This window comes from Neovison vison, chromosome 5 (genome assembly GCF_020171115.1).
Source record: "Neovison vison isolate M4711 chromosome 5, ASM_NN_V1, whole genome shotgun sequence".
Classification (NCBI taxonomy): Eukaryota; Metazoa; Chordata; class Mammalia; order Carnivora; family Mustelidae; genus Neogale; species Neogale vison.
This window is the reverse complement of record NC_058095.1, coordinates 20,245,563-20,256,222: the sequence shown is the minus strand read 5'-3', so window position 1 is coordinate 20,256,222 and position 10,660 is coordinate 20,245,563. Positions and strand designations below refer to the sequence as shown.

At 59.3% G+C, this 10,660-nt stretch overlaps 2 protein-coding genes across 4 annotated transcripts; both read right to left on the bottom strand.

The window, feature by feature from the left end:
* Positions 1 to 2,889: 2,889 nt before the first annotated feature.
* On the bottom strand, positions 2,890 to 4,043 carry HCRT (hypocretin neuropeptide precursor). The gene is made up of 2 exons (XM_044250408.1): positions 4,023 to 4,043; positions 2,890 to 3,264 (listed from the first exon to the last, which is right to left on the bottom strand). The coding sequence occupies exons 1-2, from the start codon at positions 4,041 to 4,043 to the stop codon at positions 2,890 to 2,892; spliced, it is 396 nt and encodes a 131-aa protein (XP_044106343.1).
* A 1,549-nt stretch (positions 4,044 to 5,592) lies between these two features.
* On the bottom strand, positions 5,593 to 9,911 carry GHDC (GH3 domain containing). Of its 3 annotated transcripts, XM_044247911.1 has the most exons (10): positions 9,829 to 9,911; positions 9,539 to 9,623; positions 9,052 to 9,350; positions 8,629 to 8,780; positions 7,995 to 8,499; positions 7,411 to 7,603; positions 7,247 to 7,318; positions 7,036 to 7,169; positions 6,612 to 6,697; positions 5,593 to 6,341 (listed from the first exon to the last, which is right to left on the bottom strand). In XM_044247911.1, the coding sequence occupies exons 3-10, from the start codon at positions 9,335 to 9,337 to the stop codon at positions 6,123 to 6,125; spliced, it is 1,647 nt and encodes a 548-aa protein (XP_044103846.1). In that variant the 5' UTR covers positions 9,338 to 9,350; positions 9,539 to 9,623; positions 9,829 to 9,911; the 3' UTR covers positions 5,593 to 6,122. The 3 variants fall into 3 exon arrangements, with proteins under 3 accessions (XP_044103846.1, XP_044103847.1, XP_044103848.1); XM_044247912.1 differs by lacking the exon at positions 9,829 to 9,911 and having other exon boundaries at positions 9,539 to 9,818; XM_044247913.1 differs by lacking the exons at positions 9,539 to 9,623; positions 9,829 to 9,911 and having other exon boundaries at positions 8,629 to 8,756; positions 9,052 to 9,275.
* Positions 9,912 to 10,660: the final 749 nt, after the last annotated feature.

Here is a 10,660-nt window from a genome sequence, read left to right as displayed (position 1 = left end):
ACCTCTGCGTCTCAGATACCCACACACTCCCCCAGCAGAGCTCTGCCCGGGAGCTGGCAGCTGACAAGGCCTCTCCTCCGTTTTGCGGCACAAAGAGCCTTTCCTGACTCCAGTCACACCCCCAACCTTAGCCCCCCGCACTCTTAGCCCTTTCCCCGCCCCCCTTCGCAGTGCACTCCCTGTCCTGTTCCTTTCCCGCGGCTTCGGGAGTTCCTAGACCGCCAACTCCACTCTCGCCGCCTCGGGTCTCAACACATCCAGTAGACCCGCGCCGGTGCCGAAGCTGACTTGGCCCCAGCTCGAACACCCAGCCCCAGCCTCTCCCCACTCACGCGTGCCGTCGAAGCGGGTGGCGATGGTATCCAGAAAGGTGTTTTGCGGGGCCAGCAACCCCTTCATGACCGGCATGGCCTCGGGGCTGGGGTTCGAGGCGCGGCGCTGGGGGGCGTTCAGCGCGGCGGGGCGGGAGGGGGCGCGCTGCCGGCGGGGCCGGGGCGCCCCATGCGCCCGCCTGCCTCCTCCCCTCCTCTCGGCGCCGCCGCCGCCGCTGCCTCTCTGCTCTGAACCCCGCAGCTCTCGGCTCAGCTTGGCGCCGCCTCTGTCCCCCCACCTCCCCACGGGCCAAGTTCTTTCCCCCGGGCTCGGCCCGCGCCCGCCACGTGGCCCGCACGGGGAGGGGCCGCCAGCGACACCCTCACCCTTCTCCGCTGCCCTCCTCCCAGAGGGGAGCGGCCCACGCGTGTCTCTCCCAGAGAGAATTCGGGACACGCCCACCCAGAGCCGAGACCCAAGAGGTAGGGCGGGGCTTGGGTGGCAGGCACGCCCTCCCCCCGGGGTGGCCACGCCCCCACGAGTGGTTCCCGGGCGACTCCTTTGTGGCTCCGCCCCACGGGTTTCCCCGCGCGCCGCCCACGCTGGAAATGGTGTTTGGATCACAGTGCCGCCTGCTGGAGTTAAGATATTTCGCAGCACCCCAGTTTCCTGAGCTCCAGTATGTGACAGCAAGGGTTAAAGAGACTAGTTTTGTTGGTGGAGGATCGGCAGGAAGACTGAGAACTCAACTTCTAGAGTGGCTTAACCCTCCATCGTGTCTCCTTTTGGATAGTGCACCCTGGCGAGTTTTGCCTCTGAGTGCAGCTGAATGGATGAAAAGAGCTTTGGAGTACATGGGGTAAAAATGTTCTGCTACTCACTGATTGTATGACTTAGCCTCTTCAAGCTTCACTTTCCTTATCTGTAAAATGGAGCTAATAACTTTCACCTCATGCGGTTGTGAGAATTTAATATAATCAAACATGGTTTTGGTACACAGTGAGTGTGTTGGAGAGCAATTTCTCTCTTCCTGTCGTCTTGATTTAACCCTCCTTCTCTCTTCTGCCATTAAAGAGGTGGAAAGGGACTGGAGGCAAGATGGGAGACAAGAAAGATAGTTTCAAGGTGGGCAGAAGCAGTTTGCCAATCTCCAAAGGTGTAATGATGGTCTTTTTGATCTCCATTATCTCCAAGAGGGAACCAATACAGCATCAAGAAGGACCCATGTGAGAACAGCCATGGGACTTTTTCACTACAAAAGCAGAAAATGACAGGGCAGATGAGTGTGGTGGCTTAGAGGGGCTGCTGCTTGGGGCGAATGAGCTGGAGCCAGAATGGGAAGATAGACAAAACTCATCTCAGGCCAGTGCTCCTCACCCTCACCCCCAGAGTCTGAGCTGGGTATTATCTGGGCTGTTAGATTGCTTAAAAGTGCTACATGCTTCTGTGTCTCTATTTTGGTGTTATAATTGTTTCCTAGGGCTACTATAACAAAGTACCACAAACCGGCTTAAACAACAGAAATTTATTGTCTCAGTTCTGGAGGATAGAAGTCCAAGATCAAGAGAAGGTAGGGTTGGTTTCCTCTGAAGGCTGTGAAGGAGAATCTGTTCCATACCTCTCTCGTAGCTTCTGGTGGGTTGCTGACAATCTCTGGTGTTCCTTGGCTCATAGATGCATCACCCACCTCTGTCTTTATGTTCACATTGTTTCTCCCTGTGTGCGTTTTTGTGCATCCAAATCCCCCTTTTTATAAGAACACTAGTCATATCAGATTAGAGGTCCATTCTCCCCCCAGGATGACGTCATCTTACTTACATATACAATGACTATTTCTACATAAGGTCATCTTATGAAGTGTGGTGGAGGGAGTTAGGACTTCAACCTGTGAATTGGGGGTAGAGGGTGCATTCAGCTAAAGTTGCAGGAAAACCTTACCCCATCTCTGATTAAGAACTTCTCCGGACTCCCAGGTACCTACAGAATGAAATGTAAAACCTGATGATTTGCGAGGGCCTTCACAACCCAGGCTGCAGGAACCTGACAGCCTCCCCTCCGGCGCTTCCCTGTTCCCCACACCATCAACTCTCATGTAGCAGCCATTCTGGAAGATTCATGTTGAACCTTATATTCCTGGCCTTTGGGGCAAGCTCCGCTCCTATCCCTTCCCAGGCCAGACTCCGCTCCTCTGTGCAAACTTCCTTGCTCTCCCTTCCTTCCCTGTCTGTAAAGGCCGAGATACAGAGACCAGCAGAGCATCGAGAGCCATGTCTGTTCCCCATCCTCCCCTCCAAGCATGCACATGTCCTCTCCGTGCCACGGAGCTTCCTTCCACGATTCCTTGCAGTGTTTAGAGCTCAAAAAACGCCAGAGCAGAGGTGCCCCAGCGCGAGGCTTCTAGGCCCTCGGGCTCTTTATAGTTCGAAGGACTCTCACGCCCCCTGCAGGACGGGATGCGACCACACAGAACAGAGACTAGCCACACTAAGAGACTCGTCTTTATTGCCCTTTTTGGGGGGCTAACACCTGGCGGGCAGCGAGGAGAGGGCAGGGCCAGGACAGGGCACGATCAGGGGCTCAGACCCCGGACCGCCCTCCAGGCGCTGCAGACGGGGCAGCGGCGGCCGTGGAACAGCGGCGCCCGGCGCACGGGCGCGGCTCTGGCTCTGCGCCTGCGCGGCGGCCCATGGTCAGGATGCCGGCCGCATGATTGCCGCTGGCCTGCAGGAGGCGCTGCAGCCGGCCCTGGAGGCCGGGGGGCCCCGGCCGCCGCTTGCCCAGCGTGAGGATACCGGCCGCGTGGTTGCCCGCGCCGTGCAGCAGCTCGTAGAGGCGGCAGGAGCACGTCTTCTGGCGGCAGCAGTCGGGCAGGGGCTGCGCGGCCGCCCCGGGCGACAGCAGCGCGGGCGGCAGCAACAGCAGCAGCAGCAGCGTCACGGCGGCCCAGGGGACCTAGGGAGATCCGAGGCTAGGCGCAGGGGGTCTTCCCACCGCGCCCGCCTCTAGCCGCTACGCCCAGGCCCTGCCCAGCTGGCTCGGCGCCCCTCTCTGCCTGCGCTCCTACTGTGTTCGCTGATTTCTCCGCCGCGGAGCAAGGCTGCCTGCGGGGGACGGAGGGGGGCTCCTCTCTGGCTGCTTTACCTGCTCATCTCTCAAGCCCCCCCGCACAGCATCTCCTCCAGGAAGTCCTTTGAGACCCCCTCAGCAGAGTGAATCCCTCTTTTCTGGGTACTCTTAGTCCCTCGTACCCCCATTAAAGCGCTTACCACTATACCTGAAAACAAGATGTGTAAGTCTGTCTGAACCAGAACTTTGTTCATTCGGGGAAACAGAGGCCCTGTATAGTCCCTCCCTGGACAAACACGTGCAAGTCAACGACTGGCAGGTCCCACGTGGCACATTGCCACGTCTGCCTCCTCCCTTTCCCGGGAAACTGCACTCTGTCTCTTCGCACTTGTGCCCTAAGAGGACACAACCTCCTCCCTTGTGAACCGGTATTAAATCATTTCTACAGTGCAGGCTTCAGGAGGGGGACATGAGACAGGGGCAAACAGCCCTGGAGGCACGAGCTCTCAGTTCCCCGCTAGCACCCGGCTCTGCACTGAGACTCCACCCGGTCCCCTGCCTCAGTCTTCTTTCCGGCCCCCTGAATAAGCACTCTCATTGCCCATCTGGTATGATGAGTCACCCCTCTCTCCCTCGGCCTTTACCTTTGTAGAGGGAGGATTCATGGTGTCTGGAGCTCAGAGTGGGGTAGCCAGGAAAGGTGGTGTCAGCAGTGGTCCGAATAGCCAGGAACTTTGAGGCCGTTGACTGTGACCCCTGATCAAGGGCCTAGGGTTTATAGTGCTCTGAGGTGGTGGGGGACAGACGGCTACTTGCGTCCACTCTGGGGCCAGACAAAGGCATGTCTAAGATTAGCCTCCTGCAGGGAGGCCGTCTCCAGGTTGGACCCAAAGAATGGCCGCCAAGGCTCTCAGAAGCGGGAGTTTGATCACTGTTCCCCTGGCACCCCCCCTTGTCTGTCCGCCTGCTCCCTGGAGATGGGGCGGTCTCCGGGCACTAATGAGGCCACCTTGCACCCAGGAATCTGGGAGCACAAAAGAGGCCTTGCCTGGGGCACTGGCCTGGGACAATGAGGGGGGTGCTGGGCAGCTGTTAATTAGGGCAGGAGAAAAGGCAGCTGTGAGCCCCACAATCCACGTGGCATGTGTATGTGGGGCGGTGGGCAGCCAGGCAGCTAGCCTCCCCCTTCTGCTCCTTGTTGCTGCCCCTGGGGTCTATCAGGCTCCTTAGCCCTCTTCCTTCATGGAAAAGACTTAGCCACCTCTCCCTTCTCTCCAGCTTTCTTCTTCCCTCTACCCCTTCCACCAACCTCCAAGGTGGAAAATCTTGGAAACTAAACCTGGGCAGGGGGAGGACAGCAGCCAGACCTGGTGCTGTCCTCTGACCTGCCCAGTTTCCTTCCTGGTCAGGCTGCTTGGAGTCAGAGATGGGTCCCATCTCACTATCAGCCAGGAGTGAGCCACCCTGGGGAAGGACGGTGCCAGCTCCGAAGCAGAGTCTCTCTTTGATAAGGGGCATATCTGTTGAAGACCTGCTCCCTGCCAGGCCCTGCACTGGGCGCTGGAGGGGCAGTGTGCATTGGACATGACCCAGTTTTCCTGGAGCTCCAAAGTTCAGGTGGTGAGGCATCCCGGCGTAGTGATAGCTCAGCGGGAGAAAAGGCCCCAGAAAGGCCTGGCATGCAAAGTGGATTTCCATCAGGGAAGGTTGGGGAGAAGGCATTGCACGGGAGGCACAAGTTGAGCAAAGACTTAGAGGTGATGGTGCTTAGCTCACGCGGGATAGGTAATTATGTGCTTCGGGCCCTTGGGCCAGCTTCACAGCCTCAGGAAGCTTCAGTTTCCCCGCAGGTATGATGCACAGTTAAGCCCCATGGTCTCTGGGATGGCTTCTTGGTGGGATCCTTCATGATTTGTAGTACAACCCCCAGCCAGGGAAGTGATTTGTGGGTGTGGGGCCAGACAGGACCTGTGCTAAGCCAGGGCAAGGGAAGTTGGGGAGCAGTCCCTCCACATTTCAGATCAGTTTGGAGTGGAAAGAGGTGCACACACACCGGGGCCTACCCCGGCCTGCAGTGGGGAGTGGGAGGAGAGCCCTGGTGTCCAGAGCAGAAGGGGGGCGGGGGGGGGGCGGGGAGCCCGGCGGCCGCAGAAACAGAGCCAAGAGGACTCGTACAGTTTCTCCATAAGCAGACCCTGAGTCAAGAATCTGGAGTGAGCCGTTTATTTGGGAGGTGATCTTAGAAAGCAGATTAAGGGAGTGGGGTTGGGAGGGATGGAAGGAAACCAGGAAGAGCTATGTTACTGAGAGGGTTATCAGGGTGGGCAACCCGAGCAGAAGACACTTCAGAACTGTCGCTCGAGGGACCATGACGCCTGGCTCTTTTCTCGCACTCCTGTTTCTTGCAGAGGGCCGCTCCCAGGGGTCTGAGCTGCCCACACTTGCGGCCTGCACGGTGTACTGGGCTGGAGACAAGGGAGCGTGGCATGTGCGGGACTTCTAGCAGTGTCCTCTGGACGGGGCCTCCGGGCTCCGGGCAGGCCCCTGCAGGCATCCGCTGACGTCAGCTGCTCAGCACAGGCTGACCAGGTCGCACATCCCTAAGGCCTGGCAGCTCTGATGAGCCACTGTCAGGTGACACAGTGTCGAAGACCCTGGCGGAGGGTTCCCATCCAGAGAGGCCGCAGAGGAAGGAGAGAGGTGGCCTGTGAAGGGGGCTGGGCCGGCAGGGAGGAGGCCTCAGCTCAGGACAACACCCTCCTCTGCAGACCCTCGGCCAGATGCCTGTGCCTGAGGACCCGGGGCATCTCGGGAGGAAAGCGGGACGAGGGGCAGGCTGCAAGGGCGGCCCGGAGTTCTCTGAAGGCCCCACGCCCCACCAAGTGAACTCTGGCAGGGCCCACGCTGCCCCGGAACCGCAGGGACTTGTAGTGGGGAGAGACTTCCTGAAGGCAGTGGTCAAGCTGGGAACAGAAGGGCCTGAGTGAGGCTGGTGTGTGGCTCTGTGGCCCGTGGCTGAGGGGTGCCTGATGGTGGCCCCGCTGAGTGGCAGGTGTTTCATGCATACGCATGTGTCCGAGGACCTCATCCCTCCCCTTCCCGAGCCTCCAGGGAGGTTCTCCTGCCCAGCTCCCTCGTCCCCCTCGTCCCTCCCCCTGCACTGTGCCCAGGGCACCTGCGGGCATGCAGAGTGAAAGGGACACGCAGTTCCGTCCTATCCCTGTGTCGTTTACCTTGTCTCGATTTTCCTCTGACAGGTTCCTCAGCCCCCTTAGCGCCACAAACACCTCATAGTGGGGAGCAGAGCCCTGGGAGGAATCTGAGGACAAAGCCCCACGCACACACACTTTAGTGAACGGGGCAGCTTCCAACACCAATGCCTGCGCCCCCATCTGTTGTACCCCACTCTGAGGCTCATGGGAGAAAAGGACTTCCTTGGCCGAGAAGGGGGGAGATGGAGAGGAACCCCAAGCCTAATCGTAACGATGAAAGAGGTCAGGAGGGATGGGAGTCAGACATGGGGGAAGGACCTTTGTTAGGAGCAGCAAAAGAGGCTGGGTCTTACCTCTTTCCTAGAGCTCTTCCTTCAGGATGGGTATAGTATGGGGGGGGGCAGCCAACTCAAGAATGGGGGTCAGGAGCTGACGAACAGCTTACCCAGAATGCTGCTCTCCATACAGCTGTGGTCTAACAGTTTGGCCCCCGGCCACTGCCCTACAGCCCGGCCCAGGGCCTCAGCAAACACATCCTCTTGAATGTCTTCTCCTCGCACATTCAGGGCCTGGCCCAGCCTAGGGAGGTGGAAGGGGGAGGCAGAGGAGCCTAGGGCACAAGGACGGCCCCTCAGCTCCCCTGGGGAGTCACCTACCTGCGGACGAACCTGACGACCGGGCACTGATTGTAGGCCCCGACCACCTGCACCACGTCGCCCAGGCGGCACCTGACGGGGTAGCGGTGGTGGTGAGCTCATGTCCCTGGCCCTCCGTAAGGTCGCAGAGGGCCTGAGGTGACCCGGGGGAGGCAGGTGATCACCTGGCGAGGCCAGCGTGGTTGGTCAGCACCAGCTCGTACTCCTCGCCCTTCTGGGCCTCGGCCAGCAGGACAGTGGAGGCTGCCTCTTCCTGGGCCCCTTCCTTGACTGGGAGCAGCTCAATAAAAGGAGCTCCAGGGGGCAGAAGGTAGCGCCCATGGGCTTGCTCCGGCCACAAGTTTAGGCCCACTACCCCTGTGGGGAGCAAGCAGCCCTCTTGCTGGGGGTGCCGTGGCCGTCTGCTAGGGAATAGCCCCTCGGCCTAGACCCCAGCCCCGATTCTCTGAGCAACTGAGCCCGCTGCTGCCCTTCCACGCCTCCCGAAGGCTCAGTGCCCTGACTCTGAGGCCCTGATTTCGAAGGGGCAGTGGCTCTGGGGGCGGAGGACCCTTGGATAAGTGCTGATGCTGGGGCCATCTGTGCAAGTCTCCTGACCTCCCCAAGCCCCGGTTTCTGCACCTGTAAAATGGAGCTGCTGGGGTTGGGGGGATTAAATGAGGTGACCATGCAGGGCTCACTACTTGGCAGCTAGCTATGCGGCCTCTGCCCCCTGCCCCGCAGCTCACTAGCCCTGACTCCTGCTGACCTCCAGAGGCGGCGTAAGCAGGCGAGAAGAAGGCTAGCCCGTGGCACCACAAGGCCTCCAGGGCAGCCACTGCCTCGGTCTGGCCTCCTGCGTCTAAAGTCACCACCACCTGTAGCTTTGGCCAGAGTCGGAGGGCCAGTCCTCGGGGCCCCAGGTCTAGGGCCTCCCGCAGCTCAGCTGCCCGGCTGGGGAGAGGAGACCCCGGGTTCCCGGCAGCCATTGCCTCAGCCAGCTCTTCACCATTGGCCTCCAGGCCGGAAAAGACATCCAGGAGTTCGGTGGCCGTCCCAGCTTCCAGTGCCCGCAGCCCTGGGGACCTCAGTGCCTCTAGCAGTAGGGCCCCAGGGTGCTTGGCCCCAGAAGTACTAACAACCTTGTCCAGGATGCGCCAAGGCCAGGGGAGGGGGCGAGGCCAGGGAGATGTAGGGGTCACACAGGCAATGCCTCCTGGAGTCAGCACTTCTGGGAAGGCCTTGCTTAGGGCTGCCAGACCCAGCAAGGTAGCCTGAGGGGGAGACAAGAGAGGGTGTTGGCCTCTGAGCCCCCAGGTTGGGGGTTCTTTGCCCACACTGATGGGAAGGTCTGGCTGCAAGTAGGGGTCTCTGGCAGAGCTAGGCTCCAGCCTTCTGTTTACCTGCAGGGATGCTTCCCCGTAGCACTGGGTTGACATAGGGGGTAGGAGCTGCCCCCCACTTTCCTCCTCCTGGGCCTGGCTGGCCTTGATCAGAGGGAGATGGTTCCGGAAGGTGCTTGTATCTGTAGCTCCAAAGACATCATAAACTCGTCCTGAAGCCACAGTTTCCCAAGAAGTTTCAGGCAAGATTGGTAAGACCCTTGAGGAAGGAACCCAGCACAGGCCTGGGGCAAGGCTACTAGGGCCCATGTTCCCAATGGAACATGCATCTCGAACGATCCTGAGCCTGGGTAGGGTCTTTGGGTTGGGCCCCTCGGTGCTGGCAGTAGAAGGGGAGAAGGGAGGTTCCCAGGTTCTGGAATCTGACTGTCCCGTGGCGTTTCTATCTGCTCGGGGCACCTCCCCAGACCCTTAGAAACACACCTGTGGTCCCCTGGAGGGGACCGAGAGGCCTTTGGGCTTCTCGCAGACACCATGTCAGGGCCTGCTGCTGGCTCTGGCCTGCGTGCAGTGTGCTCTGCTCTAGTCTCCGCTGCTGCCAGGCGGCTGCCCAGGACAGGGCCCCCCCTGCCATACGGTGCTGGAGGCCAGCAAGCCAGGACAGGCTGGCATCCTGGGGCTGCCGGAGCAGGGCCAAGGGTGGCAGCAGCAGCAGCAGGAGAAGGAGGAGGAGGGGGAGGGGGAGCAGCAGCAGCAGCAGCAGCAGCATCTCCAAGCAGCTCCTGGGAGGAGGAAGGGACCCAAGTTCTGGTACTGGGGGAGGAGAGAATAACCCATCTCTCCCCACCCACCCCCCAACACCACTCTACTACACAAGAAACCAAGGGGAAAGGAAGTCTGGGAAGAAGCCAGGAGCCGTCAGCCAGGTGATGCCAAGGAGAAGACATCAAGGCTCTGAAGTCACACTGACCTGAGTTTGGACCCTGGCGCTGCCACTTGGTTAGCGGTAGGGCCCCAGGTAAGTCAGCTAGCTGCTCTGGGCTCCGTTGCCCTATCTGTAAAATGGGAACACTGATAGCTCCGCAGAAGCTACAGAAAGGGTTGGACACGGTGCCTGGCACACAGAGACTGCTGCTCCACGGAATGCCCTGTCCAGCCCACTCCCAATTCCCAGTGGCTCGGCCTCAGCCCAGGACCCTCCCTGTCCCAGCTTCAGCTCCCTCCTGAGCCCCTGGTGGTGGTTCCATGACCCACATGCACCTGTCACAGCCCACTTGTGCCCACTCTCAGCACCCAGGAACCCCTGGGCCCTCCGGTTTGTGTACACGGCGAGCCAGAAAGATGGAGCCGTGACTTTAAAGGGTGGGGCCCTGATGGGGAAATCCGGCCACAGGCCCGAGGGAGGAGCTGGAGTGGGGGGGCTCTTAAAGGGGCAGTTTGCCTCGGGACCCACGTGCTGGCAGCCAGCCAAGCTGGCAGATGGGAGGAAACTCCCCGCCAGAGAAGTGTGGTCTTCAAACTCCTGCAGGTGAAGGAATAGAAAGCTGAGTGTGGAAAAGAGTGCCACGAAGCAGCTTGTGCTGGGGGAAGGGCGCACCCCACAGAAGCAGATTCAAAACCGAGAACTGATTAAAAAACAAAATTTTCTTCCAATCCAATCCAATCCTGGGATCTAGCCCCAGACAGGGTAGGGGTGTGTGCATGTGTGTGTCTTCCTGCTCAGCGGGAAGATCCCTTCTCCTGATCTCAAGCTCTCTCTCTCTCTCTCCCTCTCAAATAAATAAATAAAATCTTAAAAAAAAATTTTTTTTTTTAGGTAAACCGTAACTAATTCTCAAGGAAGGGGACTTGACAGTACCATTTGTCACCGGTAGCTCATACCAGCTTTACCTGGTAACTGGGGTCACCACTGGTGTTAGCTAATAGGGTTTATGCCAAGGAGAAACAAACTCCCATCATTATGACACGATGACTTTTTGCAACTTGGGACGAGGGGCCCACCTCGGTTAGGCTCCTACCCTCCCACTGTGAAGTTTGAGAACTTCTGTTCTAGAATGAGGTTCTTCTGCAGCCTGTGGTTAATCAAGCCTTC